The sequence below is a fragment of the Anabrus simplex genome, chromosome 3 (assembly GCF_040414725.1).
Source record: "Anabrus simplex isolate iqAnaSimp1 chromosome 3, ASM4041472v1, whole genome shotgun sequence".
In the NCBI taxonomy this organism is placed as follows: domain Eukaryota; kingdom Metazoa; phylum Arthropoda; class Insecta; order Orthoptera; family Tettigoniidae; genus Anabrus; species Anabrus simplex.
In genome coordinates, this window is record NC_090267.1 from 29,988,524 (window position 1) to 30,014,587 (window position 26,064).

At 40.1% G+C, this 26,064-nt stretch overlaps 1 protein-coding gene across 1 annotated transcript in view; it reads right to left on the minus strand.

Moving 5' to 3' along the window:
• The window catches only part of LOC136866973 (dipeptidase 1), a 411,985-nt gene that overhangs the window by 163,666 nt on the left and 222,255 nt on the right, over positions 1-26,064 (minus strand). Inside the window, exon 3 of the mRNA XM_067144065.2 lies at positions 11,233-11,365. Coding sequence (XP_067000166.1) covers positions 11,233-11,365 — 133 coding nt within the window. The remainder of the gene's footprint in view (positions 1-11,232; positions 11,366-26,064) is intronic.

Genomic DNA, 26,064 nt, shown 5'->3' on the forward strand with positions numbered 1-26,064 from the left:
CATATATATATAAGCATGCAGGTGATGCATATCATTCAGTCCGCTATGGTTAAAACGGTAAAACAAACCATCTCTCTACCTGTTCGTGTAATAGAAGACGGTGATGGAGGAGGAGAACAAAATGCTGTGCGACGCCACAGTGTTCTCCTTCCAAACTCTTTGCGTTGTATCATATGTGGTCCATCAAATTGTGGAAAAACTAATCTTATGATTAATCTGTTGGAACACCCAAATTGTTTGCGTTTCGCCAACGTCTACGTCTATTCGAAATCGTTACAGCAAAGTAAATATGCTCGCTTAGAAAAGGTGCTGGCTTCCATTCCAAGTATCTCCTATTACAGCTATTCTGAAAACGAAGATGTTATATGTCCTGAAGAAACAAAACCTCACTCTGTGATTATTTTCGATGATGTAGCGTGCGATAAACAAAGTATTATGAAAACATATTTCAGTATGGCTAGACATTTTGGTGTTGACGGGTTTTATCTATGTCAAACTTACACCTGTCTACCCAAACATTTACTTCGAGATAACGCAAACTTTATTATATTATTTCGACAAGATGGTGGAAACCTAAAGCATGTGTACGATGATCATGTTTATACGGATATGAGCTTCGATGAGTTTAAAGAACTCTGCGCTCAGTGTTGGAATGAAAATCGATACAGTTTCCTTGTTATCGATAAAGATAGTGAATTACATAACGGACGGTATCGTAATGGATTCGATAAGTATTTCGATACACGGAAGGTATAAATACTGCGAATATAATATGGATCATGTTCATTTGATCTACTGAGTAGTGAGTGTAAACATCATGGAGGTATGTGGAAATGTTAAGGTTGCTGTATCTTACCCAGTACTGGAAGATGATATACCAACTAAGGCTTATGTGGATGGTATTTTGTTTGAAGCTGTAGCCAATAACTTATACCGCACTGAAGATGGAGATTATTCATTAAATAATAAGCGACTACGTTGTGTAGCCGACCCTCTACTTGAAAATGATGCATGTAATAAAAAATTTGTTGTAGATTCTCTTAACGAATTCAAGAAAACAATTGTTAACAATTCTGGAGTGGGAGGTTTGGAATTAAGATCCACTACAGTTACCGGAATAGTAAATCAAAACGCAGCTTCTAATGCAGTGACCTTGGAACATCTTCATAATTATACACATTCTAAAGAGTATTTAGACGAATCAGTTGTAAAAGAACTTAATGAATTGAAACGTAAGATTGACACTTACGCTGATATTTTTGATATTCAAACAGAGAGTGAAATAGATGTTAAGAAAAGAAGACTAACCGGTTTAGAAGATCCGTGAAAACCTCTTGATGCGGTAAATAAACAATTTTTGGAACTGTATGCATCTAGCCAGGAAGATGTTAATGCTGTTGTAGAAAGCATAAACCAAGCTGTAAACGAACTCAAATCAAACTTAAATAAGCAAAATAACATTATAGAAGTAAACACTGATAACCTCAATATACACAATAAACGCATATCTAAAGCTTCTAATCAAATTGATTCTCAAGATGTTGTTACGTTGCATCATCTTGAGAATTATGCATATAACAAACAATACACAGACTGTGTGATAGCCAACCATCAAAATGATATTAATGAACTTAAACAGAACGTTGCTCACTTTGATATAAAAGAAGAAACCATTAATATAAAAGGTAAACGCCTATCTGATGTTTCAGACCCTGAAAATGATCAAGATGCTATTACTCTACACCACTTAAAAAATTATGCATACAACAAACAGCATACCGATAGCATAGAGGCTAACTATAAGCAAGACATCACTGATCTCACTCATATAACTGATTTAGTAACCAATGATATCATTAAACTTAACAATAACGTTACCAATCTTGTTGCTCACTTTGATATAAAAGAAGATACTATCAACATAAAAGGCAAACGTCTATCCGGGGCTTCAAACCCCAAAGAAGCTCAAGATGTGGTGACTTTGCAGCATCTAGAAAGTTATGCATGCAGCAAACAACATACTGATAACATAGAAATTGCCTATAAGCAAGATATTGCTGATCTTAAAACCCGTATATCAGATGTGGTGGTCAAAGATATCAATGAACTCAAAAATAACGTTTGCAATCATGTTGCTCAGTTTGATATAAACGAAGAAACCATTAACATAAAAGACAAACGACTATCTGGGGTTTCAAACCCTAAAGAAGCTCAAGATGTTGTCACTTTGCAGCACCTAGAATATTATGTGTACAACAAACAGCACACCGATAATATAGAGACTAATTATAAGCAAGACGTCGCTAATCTTCAAACTCACATAACTGATGTAGTAGTCAATAATCTTGATGAACTTAAAAATAACGTTACCAATCACGTTGAGCACTTTGATATGAACGAAGATACTATCAACATAAAAGGCAAACGTTTATCTGAGGTTTCAAACCCCAAAGAAGCTCAAGATGTCGTCACTTTACAACATCTAGAAAATTATGCATGCGGCAAACAAGATATTGATAAAATAAAGGTCTACCATAAGCAAGACATAGCTAATCTTAAAAACTTCATAACTGATGTAGTAATCTATGATATCAACGAACTTAAAAATAACGTTAGCAATCACTTTGCTCATTTTCATATTAACGAAGAGACTATTGATATAAATGACAAACGACTATCTGGTGTTTCAAACCCCAAAGAAGCTCAAGATGTTGTCACTCTGCTCCACCTGGAAGATTATGCGTACAACAAACAGCACACCGATAACATAGAGGTTACCTATAAGCAAGACATCGCTACACTCAAAGCTAGCATGACTAAAACGCTTAATTTGTTAAACGAAAAGAACATAGAATGGATCCAAAAATCCATCGTTGAAACAAAAGATAATATATTAAGCATTGTAAATGAACGCGTTCTATCTATAGTACAGGCTTTAAAAAATAAGCTGCTTGTTCATTTCCTTCTACAAATAACAAGCATACCATCAATGTACGATAGTCCCTTTTATCGTCTCAATAATGGGCATCTTACATACACGTTACCACACTCGGGAACACTTGAAGTATTGTCTATTGTTCCTGCAGCTAACAAGATTCAGTGTAAACATAATGAAAATGTTATAACAATCGGAGAAGGAACTATAATTACTGTTCACGCAAAAGACAAACTGCAATTTAAATTGGTTGGAGACGATGGTAAGCATTCAACGACTACTTTACCTTTACATATTGTGTTTGACTACACAACAAACCTGGATTTATCTATGATAGAATAAAAAGCGTTGAAAAACGTATTACAATACCATTATGGGTTTGTCTGCTCATAGATACAGAACAAAAGCTAATGATCTACAGAACTTCTTTGAAAAAACATGAATTGTTCAACGAATACTTGTCCGAAGAACACTCGTTTGAAAAACAGGAGCCCTTCGAAGAACTCCCGTTTGAAAAACAGCACCCGTTCGACAAACACCCGTTTGAAAAACAGCACCCGTTCGACGAACACCCGTTTGAAAAACAGCATCCGTTCGAGAAACCAAGTACAATCTGACATAAAGAAAGACATATATGACAATCAATATCTTGCGCAAGCTATTAAAAATGTAAAATATAAATATGATGAGCTTAAATCAGGAGAGCTTTTACAAGAAAATCAGCTTGAAAAAACATTTAGTCCTATATCCAAACCCTTAAAATCTCTACTGGCTACCGTCTCAGAAAAATCTAATTCATTCAACTCTCCTACAGCACCTCCTATCAAACAAGAAGAAACAGAAGAAACAGAAGAAACAAAAGAAAACGAAGAAAGAACTCTTCTAGAACAACCCTATGCAGAAGTTCCATTCATTTTTAAAGCACAGAAGCCAATAATAGGGAATATTGCTTCTTCTTACTTGGATTTATTTACACAACCACAGAGTGTACGCAAAGTATTAGATCGAGTTTATGGGGTACGAAAAGAAGAAGCTAGATGGTTTCTTGGTGATTCAGAAATACGTTTCCACGGTAACGACATAGTCATAAATAACAAAAGCTATAAAGGCACATGAGGTCTTTATGAATTAATTTTTAAATCCTTCCCCAATAATAGTATATACACAAAGAGAGATCTTTCAAATTATGTAAAAATATTAGAATCTACAAACGCGCACAGAGTTCAGCATCGATCGGATAAACAGTTAATGTCTAATCGAGGGTATAAATATACAAACATTATTAAACCACTCTTCTCTACAGAAAGTTCGCCATGTAGAAAAAGAAAGCGAACAGGCATGGGTTTGAAGTGGAAATATAATCATCAACAACCTATTGTTGACTATGTACACTGGGATGATCCTAATGAGCTTGTACAACGTCTACAGCTGTTAATGGCTTCTAAATCTGCAGGTCATACTGCACACGAAAACGAAATTTTATCTATTATTGAAGAACTTCGAGAAGCTCGAATTATTGCATAAATAACCAGTCTCCGTTTAACACCACATCAGAATGAGTGTTGACATCAGAGCTACTATTGCTAGAGAGTTACACCGCCCCGCTCGCAGATGTTACATGCGGCGGAGGGTTATTACTAAAGGATTAGATGATCTACACCAAATGGATTTAGTAGAAATGATACCCTATTCTCGAGAAAATTATGGTTTTAAGTATATGCTAACCATTATAGATGTTTATTCTAAATATGCTTGGGCACAACCTTTAAAAAGTAAGAGTGGAAAAGAAGTTGCTGGAGTGCTGCGTAAGATATACAATAAGAGCAAACGATTTCCTAAACATATTCAAACAGACAGAGGAAAAGAGTTCTACAATGCTGAGTTCAAACGATGGACCACATCACACAACATTAATCATTACTCAACGTACAGCAATATGAAAGCTTGTGTTGTAGAACGTTTCAACCGAACACTTCGTGAACGTATGTGGAGAATGTTTACTAAACAAGGAACTCATTCATGGATACATAGGTTACAAAAGCTTATCCATGATCATAATCACACATATCACCGTACTATTAAAATGAAACCTTGTGATGTAAAAGACAATCGACTGCTTGCAACAGTGTATAACGCAATTAAAACAGTAGATACTAGAAAGAGAAAATTTCAAGTAGGTGATATTGTTCGCATCAGCAAGCAAAAACATCAATTTGAAAAAGGGTATACACCTAACTGGACTACTGAGCTCTTCACTATTTATAAGGTGCAACCTACTAACCCTGTAACATACCTCTTAAAAGACTGTCAACAACATCTAATAGCTGGTGCTTTCTACACAGAAGAATTGCAAAAGACTAAACATCCAGACATCTACCTAGTAGAACGCGTACTTCGAAGGAAAGGAAATAAAGTGCTTGTAAAATGGTTAGGGTATGATGATTCTCATAATTCTTGGATTAAAAAAACTAATGTATTGTAAGGAATAGATTGTAATAAAAAAAATAAAAGATGTGCTTTTTTTTGGTTTCCCTTTTTCCTTCCTTCTGCTCTTAGTAATAATGAAAGGATACAGATAAAGGTTTAAGAAATAAAAAAGATATAAAAAATAATTATATATTTAAAAAACTAGTGCACAAAATACAATACAAAACAATATTTAAAAAATATTTATGCATTTACAATTTTTACAAGTATAAAATTCTCCGTTGTTACTTCTTTCCAAATTGGGTGCTTTGCAACACCCTTGCTCCTCAAGCCCCGTTTGAGCAACTGAATCAAAACTGAAAAATTTTTTCATCTCTTTGATGAATGTCTTTTCATCATCATCATCATCACTATCTTCTTCATCATATAGGTCTTCTTCTTCCTCTTCCTCCTCCTTAAAGAGGAAAAGATTTTTTTTCTGTCGTTCCTCTTCTTCCTCTTCTTTTCTTATTAGTACCACCACTTCCTCAATCCATTTTACAATGGAACTATTGTGCAGCTCCTCCTCCTCCTCCTCCTCCTGCTGTAAACTGCAGTCCATCTCCTCCTCTTCCTTCTCCTGATGCTGCTGCTGCTGCTGCTGAAGTTGAACTCTACTACGAAGTGGTGGTGTGGTCTGCAACTCCTGCTGTAGCAGGCTGTCGTTACAGCTCAAGTCCAACAGCATCTCCGCCTCCTGGTAATGTTGCTGCCGCTGCTGAAGGCAACCACAGCTCAAGCCCAGTAGTGTTTGGACTTGAGGAAAGCACTGCATCTGTGGTGGTGTAGGCAACATCTCCTTCTTGTCCTCCCACTGCTGTTGTTGATGCTGCTGCTGCTGAGGTTGAACTCTACTACGAAATGGTGGTGTGGTCTGCAACTCCTGCTGTCGCGGGCTACCGTTACAGCTCAAGTCCAACGACATCTCCTCCTCCTGGTAATGTTGCTGTCACTGCTGAAGGCTACCACAGCTCAAGTCCAATAGTGTTTGGACTTGAGGAAAGCTCTGCATCGGTGGTGGTGTAGGTAACATCTCCTCCTTCTCCTCCTGCTGTTGATGCTGCTGCTGCTGCTGAAGGCTAAACCTCAAGTCCAGAGGTTTATAGCAGCGCGGCAACGTCTGCTTCACTCGTACCATTTTACTGTTGAAAAGTATTCCCTTCAATAACTGAGACGAATCTCTGATACAGTCTACAAAACCCTCCAGCATATATACTCAATCTCTTACCCCTACTCTTAGGCACTACACGCTTATTTACTAGCAGTGGAGCGCACGTGATGAAACTGTGGGTGGTTAGGCTAAGGGGGAGAGCGCTCCCCCTGAAAGCGTACGTGCAAGCCAACAACGCTCCTAATTTTATAACACCCACTTTTTTCTTAAGCACTCCTGCTGCACCCGCATGCATTTAAAAATAAGAGATAACGATGTTGACTCTGCAGGAGAGCACACGTGCACACATTTTCTTTAAAAATAACAAAGAGAAAAATACTGACTCGGCAAGAGTGTGCACCTGCGAAGGGAACAATGCTGACTCAGCGGGAGAGTGCACCTGCATGCATGTTTAAAATAAGAGATAAGGGAGGCTGACTTAGCGGGAGAGCGCACCTGCCACACATAAAGGAACAGAGGAAGGGGGAAACGAGCCTGACACAGCGGGGGAGCGAGGGGGGAACGATGTTGGCTCAGCGGGAGGGCAGCACATCTGCACGCCATGCTGACTCAGCGGGAAGAGAGCGCACCTGCCACACACAACTGCACAAAGGGAAACGCGGTTAAGGCTGACTCAGCGGGGGAGCGAGGGGAGGGGAACGAGGCTGACTCAGCGGGAGGGGAGCGCGCACCTGCCACACACAGCTGCACAAAGGGGGAAACGTAACCCCTCCGCCAAGGGGGTGGAGGCCACACCCCCGCCCCCACCACCCTGCACGCGCGCGCGCGCACACGCACGCTCACCTCCCCCACAGAGACAGACCAACACATCCACCCTCCCCCACCCCCACCAATCAGAGCAAAACCCCGCCCCCACCCACCAATCAGAGCAAAGCCCCGCCCCCACCCACCCACCAATCAGAGCACAGGCCACGCCCCCACCGCACCCCCAACCAATCAGAGCACAGACCACGCCCCCCGCCCACCCCCTACCCCACCCCCACCCCAAAGTGGATCAGAACCGGCGTCACACCACTACTCCCTCACTCCATATGAACACTGCATACGTGTTTGGAATTTAATCCAGGCTTTTGGCACGTTCGAACCAGCCAACTTCAGTGTCAGACCATATAGGGTTCAGGTCTCAACGAGAATGGCCACATGATGGGTTACAATCAATAGAAATCGGTTTAAATGTTAGAAAAACTTACATAGTGAAGCACGAATGTAATAATAGAATGTAGGTTTTCAGGATACATTGGTACTACAAAATAATGGTTTGCTTAAATCTACAACTACTGTATTATCTTATGTTCTTGTCCGTCATTTGCAGACCTAAGGTGTGGTAAAATAGTTAATATGGAGTACTTTCAGAAAACCCGAGAATGCTTTCTTATTAATTTGTAAGTATCACATTCACAGACTCAAAATAATATTTGTGAAATTCAACAACAACAACAACAACAATAATAATAATAATAATAATAATAAAAGGTGAAAAGTAATTAAAATATCATGAAGAATTTTGTGTTCTTCGGTCGCAATTTATTAACTATTACTTTCTTTTTCACAGCAATCACACATTTCCTTTATTACTCTACATTCTTCACCCACACACCATGCGCCAGTATCTTCTATATTTGCACTTGATATTACGTGATAAATAATGTATTGATTTATACCTGACGTAATATAAGAGGGGAATCCCTCAAGGCAGTATTATTGGACTTTTATGTTTTCTTATATATGGAGAGAGAGATTTATTAAGGAAATAAATCATCCATCCTCCAATGAGGGTGACCACTCGGATCCAGAATAGTATTATGATTTCAATCGAGTTTAAACATATTAAGAAATGTACATTTAATGGTTAATGCTGTTATCTTCTTTTCTCCAGGGTTAGTGAGATATATGGAAATGAATGATTTGCAGAGAGTCCCTCAGAGTCTGTATTTCTATTTTTCTAACTCAGAGAGTGGAACCTTAAAATTTCGTAGGAAGGGTCGGTGTCTGACTAGGGAGAGTGCCTCTTGCTCCGAATAGAAGGCCTCGGACCATCCACTGATCGATCGGTATTTCATACTTAGATGACAGGTAAGGCAAGCACGTAACATAAATAGCTTGCTTTTCTAGGTCCACATCCAGAGCCTGATATAGGTCTCTTTCAAAGCGAAAGGTGAAATCTAAGACAATTGCTTTAATATCCTCTCTGTTGATGGCTCCGATTAGAGACATCGGTAGAGATGCAGCGAACCTCCTCATGCACTTCCCATCCTCGCTGTCCCAAGCCTTGAGCAATCGACGTTCTTACACGGTGCTGGCGATGGTTGCGCATTAGCTCAGTGCTCCGGCAGAATCCTAGCATTATGTCCAAGGGTTTCTCTCTCGTTGCAGCCATTTTGGCTGAATGACCTACCGGGAACTGACCTGACTGCGGTGAGGTTGCGTGACATCTAACTGCGTTTATGTATTCAGAAGAGGACAGAGAGGATTCATGAGTGATCCAGGAGTTTGCTTTCGGGCAGTCTGAATATATAACCATTCCCTTTCCTTTACATGAGTAAAAAAGTGGAATCAGAGATAAAGTTGTTTGCAGGTGATGTTATTCTGTGCAGATTAATAAATAATATTGTTAGATGGACAGTACGCAATGGCATGATGATAAACGGGGTTAACAAAATCAGGTTGTGAGTTTCACAAACAGGAAAAGTTCTCCCTGTTTTCATTAATGTGTTGATGGGGTGAAAGATCCTTATGGGGATCACGGAAAGTATCTAGGTGTTAATGTAAGGAAATATCTCCATTGGGGTAATCACATAAATCGGATTGTTAATAAAGGGTACAGATCTCTGCACATGATTATGAGGGTATTCAGGGGTTGTAGTAAGGACGCAAAGGAAAGGGCATATAAGTCTCTGGTAAGACCCCAACTACAGAATGGTTTCTAGTGTATGGGACCCTCACGAAGAATACATGATTCAAGAACTGGAAAAATACACACACAAAAAAGCAGTTCGATTTGTTCTGGCTAACTTCAGACAAAAGCATAGCGTTACAAACCTGTTAAAATGTTTAGGCTGGGAAGATTTTGGATAAAGGAGACGAGCTGCTCGATTAAGTGGTATGTTCCGAGCTGTCAGTGGAGAGATGGCGTGGAATTCAAGAGAACAAATTGCGGCAAATATTCGTTTATAGGAAGGGGAATTAGGGATTGGAGTAACTTACCAAGGGAGATGTTCAATAAATTTCAATCTCTTTGCAACCATTTAAGAAAAGGCTAAGAAGAAGCAGACAGGGAATCTCTCACTTCGATGACTGCTCTAAATGCAGATCCGTACCGATTGATTGATTGATTGATTGATTGATTGATTGATTGATTGATTGATTGATTGATTGATTGATTGATTGATTGATTGATTGATTGATTGATTGATTGATTGATTGATTGATTGATTGATTGATTGATTGATTGATTGATTGATTGATTGATTGATTGATTGATTGATTGATTGATTGATTGATTGATTGATTGATTGATTGATTGATTGATTGATTGATTGATTGAAGTTGCTCTCTGATGTTACATCTTCACATCATATTGTGTAAGTGTAATAAACTAAGATTAAGATTAAGATTAAAAATAATACTTAAATATATTGTCCAAGCATTGCTTAGAAATCGACAAAAGGGAATGACAAATTAATATCACGAAAAGTTTAAAGTGTCAATCGTAACAATATTTTTCGTCCTCATGTACAGAAACTGTACAAGATGTAACAGTTTTTTCATACTTTGTAGCATTTCTCAGTGTTTCTAGGGTTAAATTCAAATTATATAATTATGACATAAATATATCTTAAGGCTGAGGTCATCCGAAAACAAAATGCGACAAAATGTGTGACGGAAGTGTAACCATAGCAACCGTGCAGGTAGTGATGTAAGGTATGGATGGATTGTCAAACAATGTTACCTAGCTACTGTGCAGGTAGTGATGTAAGGTATGGATGGATTGTCAGACAATGTTACCTAGCTACTGTGCAGGTAGTGATGTAAGGTATGGATGGATTGTCAGACAATATTACCTAGCTACCGTGCGGGTAGTGATGTAAGGTATGGATGGATGGTCAGATAATGTTACCTAGCTACCGTGCAGGTAGTGATGTAAGGTATGGATGGATTGTCAATGTTACCTAGCTACCGTGCAGGTAGTGATGGAAGGTATGGATGGATTGTCAGACAATGTTACCTAGCTACTGTGCAGGTAGTGATGTAAGGTATCGATGGATTGTCAGACAATATTACCTAGCTACCGTGCGGGTAGTGATGTAAGGTGTGGATGGATGGTCAGACAATATTACCTAGCTACCGTGCGGGTAGTGATGTAAGGTATCGATGGATTGTCAGACAATATTACCTAGCTACTGTGCAGGTAGTGATGTAAGGTATCGATGGATTGTCAGACAATGTTACCTAGCTACCGTGCGGGTAGTGATGTAAGGTGTGGATGGATGGTCAGACAATATTACCTAGCTACCGTGCGGGTAGTGATGTAAGGTGTGGATGGATGGCCAGACGATGTTACCTAGCTACCGTGCAGACAGTGACGTAAGGTATGGATGGAAGGTGAGACAATGTTACCTAGCTACCGTTTAAGATCTACGGATAATGCAGTTGCGTTTACCTTGAGCGGTAGTGACTAGAGTCATATGTGAGGGGTATTTATCCACTAGGCGTCGTATAACGTCGATCTGCTCGAGTACCAGCTGAACGGCGTCTAAATGCTGCGCCGAGCAAGGGACATACGCAGACCAGAACTGAAACAAGAAAAGATGATATCAGAACCTTGTTTACCTACTTCCTGTCACAATTCGTCAATCAACCAACAGAATAATGAGAAACGATGTGAAGTAGTACCGTTCTTAAACTGTGATTTACCTTTGGTTCATCCACCAGAGCAAGAATCGGGAGTTATATATACAAAATACAAAATATACAAAATATATAAAAATTAAAACAGATGTGACTTAATGAGGCACTTCCAGGAATCGCAGAAATTTGAATCTTTGTACATTTGAACCTATAAGAGGAATAAAGTACTGAATGTCCATTGACAGTGTATTCCAAAGCCTCGATGCAGTAACTAAAAAGAAAGATTGTAGGAATTCATTCGACTTAGTGGAATTTCAAGTAAGGAACCAGAATGGGTACTCTTTTCATGGAATGAGGAAAGAAAAGGAAAAATGAGAAGATAATTAAGTAGGAGTGTTCGTCGAGAGCAGTTGGTAAACAAGTGTCATAACGTGGAAATTACTTCGTAACCATTATAATGTTTTGAAGTATGTTGCTGTATGCTTCCTTGCGATTTTTCACGACTTTTTTTGGGTGAAAATAGCGCCTCATGAACAGAAACTCCTCATATTTAGGGGTGATCTAGGGGAATGAGGAGTGAGGTAGTGTCCAGTTACTTTCTTCACCGAGCCAGAAGTGGCTATTACATATCAGTCTGCCCACCCCTCTGAAATGCATGCACCAACCGACCCTGTAATGGTTCAATAGAACTCAGAAGTAGTAAATATTTGAAATTCACACAACAAAGTACCTTTTGGATCACCTATGACGTATGTAAGTCATCAGTTCGTCATACATGCACCATTCAGCCAAGGAGTTTGCACTAGGTGACACCGATTCCACTGGTCAACACTACACATGTTTCAGATTTGAAAGCCGTCAACCTATATTCATTTTGATGTAAAATGAGCAAATATGTTTTAAACGCTTAGGTAACTCTCATCCTCTTGAAGAACGCGAATTTGTTTTATGAGGGACTGATTTCGGTAAATACATTTTGTTACAAATGTTGTTTGTCAACATGTGAGTATTATTCATATAGAAGCCATTTTCATTACATAAATGTCTGAAGTGAGGTTCAGGTAGGGATATAGACAAGTTTGAGTTGAGTGAGTTAGGATATGTACAAGGTTTAGATAAGGATAGCACGAGGAAGGTAGTGGACTGCAGGTATAGGAAACGAGGTTGGTAGCCGGTCATATCACTGGACTCCTGTGGAATGATTAAAATAGACATATGTATACACTTAAACACACGTGGCACACAATACAAGAATATTTCCTACACATATTACACTCGCATAAGAATTACGAATGTGCTAGTTGCACTGACTATGTCAACATCTTAGATCACACCACCGACCGCCACCGCTTCATCTCACACACTCCCTCATTAAGGGTGGCGACGGGAAGTAACAGGTAGTCTACCCACTCCTAGTAGGCATTGGTATTAGAAAGGAGCACTGACCTAATTTGACCTCTGGTGAGGGCTTGCTAAAATTGAAGTGAAAGCAGAGCGACAAAGTTAAGTCTGGTGATCAAACATGCTTCCAGCCAAAAAAGGGTTAAATAATTTTCACGCACAAAGTGAAAAAAAAGAACAAACATGAAGGAAACTACATTGCAAAACACACAACGTTCAGATATCGTCTCCTTGAGAAGTGAGAAGTGGACAAAGTTTTGCAACGGGTCTTTTAAATACTCCAGACGAAGTACGGATAGTGGCAACGCGTACTAGTCCATCAGCACCAGGGTGGACCTGATCAGTTACCGCGAGCTTCCAACACAGTGGGGAGGGGGGTGGGTGCTGTCTTCCTTGACGATCACTAATGTGCCTGGTTGCACATTATTCGTTGATAGTATCCATTTGCTCCTCAGTTGCAGATGGGAGAGGTAGTCTGTTTACCACGCCTATCAGAATCCTTGGAGCTGCTGTTGTAGTTACCGCCATCTAGAAAATACATTGAGGCGTACATTACTCAGATCTGGTTCGGGAAGGGTAGTGATAGGTCTTCCAATTATAAAGTGACCTGAAGTGATAGGAACTATGTCGTCGGGATCATCGGAGGGGGACTAGAGGCCTAGAGTTTAGAAATGCTTCGATTTGTGTTGTGTTGCCAGTTCTTCGAAGGTAAGGAATGCTGTTCCCATCACTCGTCGAAGATGATGCTTGAATGATTTGACGCCAGCCTCCCAAATGCCTCCGAATTGTGGAGCCTGAGGTGGAAAGAAGTGCCACTGAATGCCTTCATTGCTAGCGAAGGTTGAGATCTCTCGTTGATGATGTTCTTTGTCGAACAATGTCTGCATTTCCTGAAGTTCTCTGTCAGCGCCTACGAAGTTTCTGCCCTTGTCCGAATATACTTGCGCAGGTCTTCCTCGACGTGAGATAAATCGTTTGAGAGCAGAAAGAAAGGCCTGGGTAGTCATGTTGCTAACAATTTCCAGGTGAATAGCCCTAGTAGCCAAACATACAAAAATTGATACATAACATTTCAGCTGTGCATTGTTTTTACGAGAGCCTGATATTTATATACGGTGGACCAGCGTAATCAATCCCGCCGTATAGAAATAGATTGGCAGGTGATACTATGTAATTTGGCAACTGACCCATTAGTTGCTGAGCTTTTTTACCTTGAGCTTATGACAGATAAGACAATGGTGTATCCAGTATTATCCAGTATTGCTGTCGAACAGAAGATAGTTTCAATTGACACCCAGTATGTGACATTCGTGTATGTTCGTTCTCGACAGTAAATTTTAGTTAGATGGTGACTTGGGGACAAGATTATTTGATGTTGTTGGATGAAAGGGAGCTCCGATCGTTGTAATCTGCCACCAACTCGAAGAAGTCCTTGTTCGCAGGGGAATGGATTAAGGGATATAAGCTTGCTCTTCTTACTAATCACCTTTGTAGTCCGAAGGGCATCAATCTCTGCACCATATGCTGATGCTTGGACGCTCTTGATACATGCATATAGTCCAGAACGTAACTCTTGAAGGTCTTCCTTTCCGTAGGACGAAGTTTGGCGTTGGCGGGAAATCTGAGGCAGTATGCTGTCACCTTCTGAAGTCGTGCAAATTTAGAGAACAACTTCATGAACTCACTTTCAGGTTGAAACGCCATGAGACTGACCTTTGGCTTCCGCTGTACTGGGCTGTCATGAGTCTCCGCAGAAGGGATTGAGTCAGGCCATGGCAGAGTACTCTCCACAAGCTACGGTGGTCTATTCCTCCAAAGTGATTTAGAAATAAAGGGGTCTGGGGTGAGTCCTCGTGAAATCAAGATTATCTCCTGAAGCAACGTGCTTCCAATTTTCAATCGATGTACTGTATTGAATCCACGCAACTCTGTTGGCAATGAAAGTTTTCCACCGTGTAGGCGATGCTGCAATCCATGAAAGAACTATAGTCGAATCTGTCCGTAAATTGATGCTACTAATAGACAAATTTTATATTGATGTTACCTTCTTGAGAAGACAAGCTAGAAGCATTGTTCCACATAACTCTAGACGAGGAAGGGAGACCTTTTTCAATGCGGCGACCTTTGACTTAACGCCTGTTGATTTTATATACAGTGGGCAACATAATCAATCCCGCAGTGTAGTAATGGATTGGAAGGTTATACTCTGTTGATTTTCTGATCTGATATAAATGCAGCATCCGTAACCTTTCTCAGATGCATCCGGAAACCCATGCAGTTGAATGTTAGTGAAAATTCCCTTCGCTAACACTAGTCCGTCGATTCGGACTCGGATAACAAGAGGAAACTGATTGTGTAATTACTCCCAGTACTGGAGTAGTTCTGTTGGTAGCTTCTTATCCCAACCTAAGCGTAGTTGCCAGAGTTGCTGCAGGAAATATTTTCAGATGATGAATAGACCCATCAGTCCCAACGGATCGTATATTGGCGCTATGACTGCATGTACCTTTATTTTCGTAACAGTCCGTTGACGTTATTACACCCAGTACCATTCGCAATCTGTAGCTGATCATTGGCAGGATGCCACAAGAGTCCTAAATTTTTAACATTATTGCCGTTATCGGGTTGAAGGGGCAACTGGGCTTCTCTGTATTCTGGACGAACAGCTTTGAGTAGACGTGGATGATTAGAACACCACTTTCGAATTTGAAAACCTCCCCTTTGAAGGAGATCGATGAGTTGTTCTTGCATTCGTAGAACTTTTTCTAGGGTTTCGGTCCCAAGCATGCAGTCGTCTACATACAGTAGAAATCTCTCTGGAGAATTTCTGCTGCTTTGGGTATACTGCTAGACTCCTCAATAGCGAGTTGCTGAAGGCACCTAGTTGCGAGGAAGGGTGCTGAAGCTGTTCCGCACGTGACTGTTTTCAGCTGGTAATGTCGATTCTCTGAAGGTTACAGTCACTATCATCAACATTTACTTGTCGATACATCTGGCGAATGTTGGCTGTAAAGCACACATGGTGAGTGCAAAATCACGTAATGATGGATCAGATATCTTGTTGGATAGTCGGCCCAATTCGGAGGATGTTGTTGGGCATTATCCCACTCGTAGTGGTAGCAGAAGCGTCAAATACAACCCTCGTCTTCGTAGTAGAGCTTGCCTCTTCAGGAACTGGGTGATGGGGCATGTAGTAGCTATGTTCATTAAGTTGCGACGTTTCGATGGCCCAGTCAGAGAAGTTAATATACGATCCTGGGTGATCGGCAGAAATTCTTGGCAACACAGCATAGTTGCTTTCTACTTGGTAGTCGCTGTGCATGGAGTGAAATTAACGGTAGCGCTGTGACGAGATTCTGTAGCAGTGTTGCTTATATCTTGTGTTGGTATTCGGTTTCGAACCTTCCTTGAGCTGAGACGTTCTGCACAGGCATTTGTATTGAAGTGTGCCTGGCTACATGAGTCTAGGAGCGCTCTACAAGTTTGCAGTCTTCCATATCCATCAAGTACTTTAATCAGTACAGTGGAAAGTAATATCTGGGCTTGAGGTTTTGCCTTTAACGAACAATACGTTGCTGTAACAGTTTGTTGCTGGTTGAAATCAGCGCCGCTGTGTCTTCCAGGCGTGGCTTCAAGCTGTCTTCGCGGGACCGGTTGATTGGTTCGATGAAGTAGTGTGTGATGTTTCAAGCCGCATGAATAACAGGATCCTAAAGAACAGTTACAAACGATGTGTCCAGGCCTAAGACAATTTGAACACCATCTATGCTGTTTGACAAAGTCCATTCGTTGTTGGACACTGCTGCCAGAAAAATCTGAACATTTGTGAAGAGGATGAACACCATCACAAAATAAACAGCTATTGCCAGTAGAGACATAAACCTGTCTTACTGATTTAGTGTGTTTGACGTCAGTAGCATGCCGTAAATGGGACGATACAACTGGTTTGGATGTCTGATCTGATTTAATGAGGTCAATGGCATGGCATCTGACTTCTAAAAATCGACATAATTCGTCTAGTCTCGAAAATTTCGATTTTGATGAAGACAGTTCCATTGTTTTCTGCTGGTCTCATCAATTTGTTGAAGAATCAACTATGATATGAGGACTTCATGCAAAGGAATATCACGCTCAAGTGCCTCATGTGAATTTAGTTTACGTAAAACTTGGTTTAGAAGTGATCGTAGATCTGTGGATGACTCCTTACTTACAGATGGAAAGTTTAACAGGTTCTTAATATGAGACGTTGCAATAAGTTTAGGGTTATTGTATGTTTGACACACTGTTTCCCATGCAATCTTAAAGTTTGTGGTGGTTATGGGAAGATTGATAATTTGGTCATGTGCTTTACCTGTAAGTGAAGAAAACAAATAATTGTACCCTTGTATACCTTCAAGTGAGTCATTGCTTATATGGAAACAGGTAAACGTATCAGAGAAGTGACGAAAATCAATAATATTTCCCCCAAATGATGACATTTAAATAGTTGGAAGTGCTGGTTCTCTCTCGAATGAAGCAGAGTGAGTATCATTGGTTGCACCGGATAAGTTGCCTTCTTTCAACCGTGATTCTGCACTCTCTTCTATCAATGTTCTAATTTTATCTACTACGTCATTGTACAACGATTAGAAACTATCACGATCTTCACTATGTCTTCAGTTCCAATTTATCTTGAGCATTTTCATACCTTTTTCTTATTCTAGGTACATCATCTATTCTTGCCCTAATTTCTTTTATACTTGATTCCGATTTAAAGTTAACTACGAAGTTGTATACACGTGTGATGATGGCTTTCTCTAGGCCTCTAGTCTTAACAAGGAGTTGTTTTCCTTTGGAAGCCATAGTGGAGAAGAATAGGAATCAGAACTTGGTATGTACGTACAGTAGCTGCGTAGGTTACTGCATCGATGTTGGTCTGCGTGGCTGTCGTATTTCCTCTGGCACTGACAGATCACTGGTTGTCGTAAACTGGACCCAAGATGGCGACGTACGAAGAGGAAATCACCATGGCGGACGAACTGACCGGAGTTGGAACAATCATGGCTGCAGCGGGAAGCTGTAATATTCCTTGCCAATATGGCTGTTATCGGGAGCAGTTGTATAATTTGCCAAGATGGCTTCTATAGGAAGCAGTAGTATTCCTTGCCAAGATGGCTGCTATAGGAAGCAGTAGTATTCCTTGCCAAGATGGCTGCTATGACACTTCGGACCCGCCACAAATGAGTGAGTTAGGATATGCACAAGGTTTAGCTAATTATAGCACGAGGAAGGTAGTGGACTGTAGGTATAGGACACGAGGTTGGTAGCCGGTTCATATCACTGGATTCCTGTGGAATTATTAAAATAGATATATTTACACACTCAAATACACACGTGATACACAATACAAGAACATTCCCTACACATATTTACACTCGCATAAGAATTCCGAATGTGCTAGTTGCACTGACTATGTCAACGTCTTACATCACACGACCGACCGTAACCGCTTCATCTCACAGACTCCCTAATTAAGGGTGGCGGTAGGAAGTAGCAGGTAGGCTACCCACTCCTAGCGGACAGTGGTGTTAGAAAGGAGCACTGTCCTTATCTGATCTCTGGTAAGGGTTGCAAAAATTAAGGTGAAAACAAAGCGACAAATTTAAATCGGGTGATCAAACAATGTCGTTTATTGGGGTTATGGAAACCTATCTGCTGTTATTTTTCAGTAACAGTACAGTTCTCTACGTTCGGAGTTCTAATCTATAAATTAACATTTTCTATGAAAACTACAGTCAGTCCGGCCATTCTATCCGGTCTATTTCCTTCATTTTTTTACTGAAAGGTATTCATGCACAGATTTGTCATCAGGTACTATAAATGACTTAACTTCCGCCTTCCTCAAATTATTTGATTTTTTCAATAAATTGTATCTATATCTTCGGTTCTAATTGAGGTAAGGAGTTCGTTTTAGCCTAGGAAAGCGGAGTGGATTAAGCTCTTTCATTTCAGATCTTAACGATTCAAATAGGTTGATTATGAGGAAAGTTATGAGTGCACATTCATTTTGACGTCTCATTTCTACATTTTTTCTCATTAAAGCAATTATATCTTTCGTTCTAATTGAGATATGCAGTTCGTTTTGGTTTAAAACACTCAGTGGATCAAGCGCTTTCTTTTGAGGTAATAACTACTTAAATTGGTAGATTCTGAGGAAAGTTACGAGTACATTTGTCTCCATGACGAAGATCTTTGAAGGACTTTTTTTAACAGTTCGGCGCGTAGTGTTGTTCCAAGGAACGTTTAATTCAATTTCCTTGTGTGTTGTATTTTCAAGTGTTTTGTTGACATAATATTACATTCTATTACCACAGCAGATTATGTGCTTTATTTCATTAACTCGAAACTTTGCAAATACATCCGTGAGGATAGTAACGAACAACACCATACTTTGTACATTGCGGGCGGAGCCAGCGGGAAACTGCTAGTAAGTCTCAATATTTTTGAGTAAATATATATTTATAAAATCAAACGTACCCAAATTTACACCAAGTGTCATTTGGAAGTTGGACAATCCGTAGAGGTAATTGAATCTTCAAAGGTTTAATAAAATAAAATTGGTAAAGTGATACATGGGTAGAAGATTTTATGTGCTGACTCCATTTTTGATACCAACACTCTTAACGGATTCACTGAACAAACGAATAGCATGGAACTTAAAGTAATAAGGAATATCTATCTTGAAATAGGCCTACAGCTATTTATTAATGGGAATTTTACCTAAATTCCACAAATGATTATCTTTCTTTTTTTGCTAGTTGCTTTACGTCGCACCGACTCAGATAGGTCTTATGGCGACGATGGGACAGGAAATGGCTAGGAGTGGGAAGGAATCGGCCGTGGCCTTAATTAAGATACAGCCCCAGCATTTGCCTGGTTTGAAAATGGGAAACCACGGAAAACCATTTTCAGGGCTGCCGTTAGTGGGGTTCGAACCTACTGTCTCCCGAATACTGGACACTGGTCGCAATTAAGCGACTGCAGCTCTCGAGCTCGGTCAAATGAGTATCAAATGATTACATATAGGTGCTGGATTTTTCTCTTTGATTTGATTGCATTGCATTGCTGTATTTGCTTGAATCGTATTTACCATAGTTTGTCGTTCCTCTACGTTTCTTTTAAACTCATTTCTATACGCGAGTATCAAAAAACTGCTTTTGGGTGGCGGGTTTTTCCCTATGGTACAACATAGCAATTTCGTGTCTGGAATGACTGTTGAGTGGCATATTTCATTAAGTTTGTTTATTCCAACCCGTGAAGGTTTCGTATTGGTCGTAGACTGGATTACTGTACTTGCTTCAATCGTGTGTACCATAGTTTATCATTCTTGTATAGATAATTTATTGCATTCTATTACCACAACAATTCATGTGTATTATTTCATTAACTCGAAATTTTGCAAGTACATCTGTGTGGATATTAATGAGGAACATGAAACTTTGCGAGCGGGGCCCCAAGGAAACTGGTTGTAATAATTGTAAATAACTAGCATAAAATTTATTTTCAAGGGTGCATAAGATATAATAATATTGTAAATTATCTTAAGCTATTTTGGCATTTGATTTGCAGTCCAGATTAGTTACATTTCAAGATAACGCGTAAATTATTAACATTGTGGATAACTTATGTATGCGTGAACTGACTCCTTCATCTCAGAAACGTGATTTGACTCTAATAATAAAGACAGGATATTACCATTAGGTCATCAGTAAACTAAATAAGGATCAACCTTGGGTAACACACATTTGCTGAAACATATCAAGAGTTCGGTTTTAATATGTCATCGAAGATCCATTTTCTTCCCTCTTATCTCGATTTCTTTCCAACCAATTGTGACGCTGTGAGTGACGAGCACGGGGAGGATTTCAATCAAGATAGTTCAGCGACTTAAAGAAGAAACGAGGCAATTGAGCACATCTATGTTTGTAGACTGTTGTCGGAATATGATAAGAGATATCTCAGTGTATCGGAAGTAGAATACAAACGAAAATTAAAAAACTAGGAATGACCCAATGAATAGGTAAATGCATGAGAGCGCATGGGGTTGAGCTACGTACATAGAAATATAGGGCTACACTACAACTTCTTGAAACTAATAGTTAATAAAATTGTTGTAATGTCATATTCATGTTCCTTCCTTTACGCCCATTTACTTGGAAGTGACTGTTTTCTTAAAGAAATGGACAAATGTTATTTCTTTGTAGACCAGTGTTATAGCAAGGTAATTAAACTTAACCTCGAGCTCCTTATGCGGCTTTCAAAGTACAAAACATTATACTGAAAGGGAAGGAAAATTCACTGAGGATAAGGATTCTAAAATAAATCAGATGAACTTTATATTTCAACCTCGGGTTGACCTCCTTGATCACATTCCCGTCTGAAGTGTTGTGCAGACAATAAAATGACTTTGTGGACTCCTTTCTCAAGAGAAACCTCTCTAAGAGCTTTAATCTCTTGTGTAACAGCTTTTACTGGCACGATAAAAGAAGTGAGCTTCATTCCTGCGCAGAAAACTTTCTTAATAAAAGTTAGTGTGTTCGATCGAGAAATATGTAAACAGGCCACTTCTAGGAACACTGAGAGATGTTCGCACCACCCGAAGTTCACTCTTACAAGATCTCCACTCACAGTGAGAGAACGATTTATCAATACAGTGGGTTACCTGGGGGTTGAGAACTCATATATATCGCTGGATGTCGTGTTCAAGAGGACAAACTGGGGCAATTTTATGTTTATAACAGGAGGAATTAGGAATGGGAATAATTTACTGACGGAGATATTCAATAAATGTGCAATTTCTTCGAAATCATTTACGAAAAGACTACGTAATTGATACGGAACCTGACACTTGCATGACAACCCTAAAGCAGATTAGTGCAAATGAATAACAGTGTACTTCTTTTTGATACTGGAGAACCACGGAAGATTTAAAAGAGTGTGCTCAAAATATTCCCATCAGACGAAATCGTAGTGCGACAGTTCTACTTCTGCTTCTGTTCCTCCTCCACCTCCTGGTCTTTTTTCGTCTTGTCCTTCTTCTTCCTTTTATTGTTATTATTGTTATTATTACTCTCATTATTATATCATTCATTGATACTCTTAGAGCAGTAGTACTTGGCTGTGGTCCTCTGTATAGTTATCCAGAACCCCATTCGTAATACGAAAACTGAAACTTTCGTCAATGTGATAAATTTCTGGAAATATTCATTCAATTGTAAATAATGGTAAGTTTCCTTCGTAGGTATTATATTATCATACTTAGGAAGCAAAATGTTAATTTACAGTGTGTGTTATAATAAATATATATTATGAAGAGTAAGATATAATAATTTATTCACTGATTAAGTGTGAGACAGGGACATGTGTCCCTAACTTTGACAGTTCAAATAAACCATATCTATCTGTCTGTCTGTCTGTCTGTCTGTCTGTCTGTCTGTCTGTCTATCTACCTATGTATCTATCTGTCTATCAATCCATCTATTACGGTGACTGCCCAGATTATTTTTGAATTCGTTATGCCGAAATAAGGAGGGCGTTTGAACTTATTAGCATTTTTTGTTTTTATTCTTCCCAAAATCTGTGCATCCTCTCGCTGTGTTCCTTTTAACGTTGTCCAGTCTATCCTCTATTTAGTCGGGTGGGCTTTAGAGAAAATTTGTGTTTGTGAATTAAAGTTCTGAATTTCATTCTACCTTGATTGGTTTCTTCATTAACGCCAATTTCCCTTAGGTTTTCACTGAGTACGTTTAGACAATTATTGTGATTTTTCATTGATGAAGCTAAGTTGAAAGTTTTCTTTGTGAGCCTGTTGTTATTCATTCTATATAAGTGACCACAAAATTGTAATCGCCGTTTCCAGATGGTATCTGTGATTTTTTATCTGTAACTTGCTAGATTTCAAGTGATTTCTTTTTTCATCCGAATTCCATTTTCGCATGTTGGTCTTAAGTTCTTCTGTTTTCGACCATCTTTATTCGAGATTTGCCACAAATTATAATAGTTTCAGATGCATAAAATGCTTTGTTTTAACTTCTTCTTCTTCTTCTTCTTCTTCTCTTTCTTCTTCCTATGACGCCGTCTCCCTCCGAAGGTTGGCGATCCAATTTATTATTACACGCGAAATGGCAGCACGGAAGATTTCTATCGACGTATGTCCATACCACCACCGCAAGTCTTTCAGCCGGGAATTTCTCCGTCTTCCCACAGATCTTTTCCCATCAGTCCTCCGTTGAATGATCAGTCGGAGAAGTTCGTATCGTTCACCTCTCATGATATGCCCGAGGTAGCTGAGCTTACGCTCCTTGATGGTTATGAGAAGCTCTCTCTTCTTGTTCAAGATGTTAAGGACTTCTTCATTTGTCTTCTTTTCTACCCAAGATATTCGGAGTATTCTTCTGTATAAGTACAGTTCAAAAGATTCAATACGCTTCTCCAATAAAGGGCTAAGTGCCCCACCCTTCGAAACCATACAGAAGGACAGGAAAGACATAACAACGTAGCATTCGAACTCTGAGCTGGAGGATGAGTTCTCGGCTGGTGAATAAGGTCCTCGTGGTATTGGACATATTTTTTGCTTGTCCAATCCTGGATAAGATTTCGCATTTTGAATCACGATGCTGGGTCACTAGAGTTCCAAGATATTTGATAGAAGATGCTTGTTGGACGATGTTGTTGTTGATGTAAAGGGAGGCCTGTTTTGGTGTTTTTGAGAATACAATCAGCTTGATCTTGTTAATATTCAAGGATAAACCGTATGTTTCACTGGTCCTTACGATGTTGTTTATAATGATTTGAAGATCACTAGGATTGCTGGCTAACACAATCGTGTCATCAGCAAATCGGATGTCATTAATGACAAAGCCATTGATCTTGATACCTAGATTAACATCTTCCATAGCCTCTCTGAACACAGCTTCAAAGTAGACGTTGAAAAGTAGTGGGGACAGGACACATCCTGGCGGACACCTTTTCGTATAGCTATGTCCTCAATAGTAGTTCCTTCTATTTTGACCTCTGCCGTTTGATTCCAGTACAGATGGAAAATGATACGAAGATCATCAACGTCTACAACCAGTAGATTTTAAAATCTCAACAAGTTTTGCATGAAATACGCAATCAAATGCTTTTCGGTAGTCGATGGAACAAGCGTGCACATCTACATTCGTATCTAGGAATCTCTGGGTCAAAACATTCAAGGAGAAAAGAGCCTCACGAGTACCCAGTCCATTCCTAAAGCCAAAGTGAGTACGTCCAACTTGGTGTTCGCATTGGAGGTAGATTCGAGTGTGACGCAGAAATACCTTTGCTTTTTAGAATATAGTTCTTTTATTGTATCTGTTCCAAGTAATTGTGTATGCTCTTTGAAGTTTTTCAGTTCCTTTTTTAGCGTTCTGATTTAACCCTGCTGGTTCAATAATTTCACTTAAATACTTAAATTTGCCTATACTCGAGCGAAGTTTCCATATTATCAGTGATTAATGGTTGTCTGTTGAAAACTTTCTGAACGATTGTTGTTATTATTATTATTATTATTATTATTATTATTATTATTATTTTATTATTATTATCATCATCATCATCATCATCATCATCATCATCATCATCATTCGGAAGATAGTGTAGTGGAACCCCACTGCCAGCAGCCCTGAAGATGGTTTTCTGCGCATTCAGATTTTCACAAGCAAATATTGCGATGAACCTTAATGAAATTCACCGTTGATTCCTTCCCACTCTTTTTCCCTTTCGTGTTCCATCATCGCTATAAGACATACCTCTGTCGGTGCGACATACAACAACAGTGATAGATAAATAGGAATTAATAATAAAATGATGGTGGAGTCCACCGATTTGTATGGAAGGCTTTTGAGGTAGAAAGAGAGCTCTAGCTGTAACTACAACATTCTGTCTCCGGAGAATTCCAGTGGATTCTCCACTCCCGAAGTATCTGGAAGGGCTGCCCTCACCGCACTGTAAAATACTGGTCGAACGAGCTAGTTCACCACCACCACCACAACCACCACCACCACCACCATTTTCGATTCCCAGCCAAGCGCCTGAACTGAGCAGACGACGGAGAGCCAAGTACGAACCTGCACCCTGCCTACCTGCCAGTTCGCCATCGTCGCCCGCCGGCAGCCGCACAGCCCCGCAATCGCTTCGCTTGGATACCTGCCAAGAATTCTCTGCGCGGTCCGACCCTTTTTATATACTTGGATTGGACCTCTCGCGAAGCGGCGCACACACGAACACACACACATTCGCAGCTCAGCGCTCGTGCAGTGCAGTCCTGTAAGCACTAAGCTCCAGCTACCAAGAACCTAGCACCCAGAACGCTAGTTATCCAGTCGCCAGCTGCGATACCTACGCTCCAGCCAAGTCACAGGAGCCCCTTCACCACGGGAATAGGCCACCTGCAATACTGCCTATTTCAAACCAACAATTGCCAACTGCCACCAACAATAGGCACAAACAGCAATCGCCTGCTCGCCAAGTTCACGGCAGGCCCAAGCAATTTGTCAGAGCCAAGCAATTGTCAGAGCCCTCAGTGTGGTCACTGGTTCGGAACTCGTCCCGTTGCGACACGGTAAAACTACACTTGTTCCGACCGTGCCCACTGAGAGAGCACCTAAACCGCGCGCCGGTCCTCGAAAGAGTTTGACCGTTTCCAGTGCTTCATAGCACCCCAGAACCCACCAAGCACATTCCCTAACCCTGAGCCGGGTCAATTCTGGTGGATTGAGTAGCCAGAACCCCGGCCCCTCCCATCCAACCATGTCCACAGACTCCAGCTTTGACTACAGCAACTGGTCCTGGAAATCTCCTAACAATCCAAAAACTGATACTCTCATCACTGAAGAAGATTATGAAATCCCGTTCCATTACATACGCTTTGATTCACCATTTCCTACCTCTGAAAAATGCGACGTCCTTATAATCCCACTCCAAACAGCCGGACCAGTACCACTTACCAGAAAAGCCGTATTACAATGCATCAAACCCATCCTGGAAGACTACATAGCAGTGGCAGAAGAAACTCATAACAACCTTCTCCTGATCACTCCTATCAAAAATAAATTCACCTCCATTATCATGCAAACCTTCCAGAACTCAGGACTCCCACCACCCATCATGATTAACCCCATCCACTGTACATCAAACCCTAATTACACCCCCGCATCTTATCCAGAAACACAAGACGTCAGCA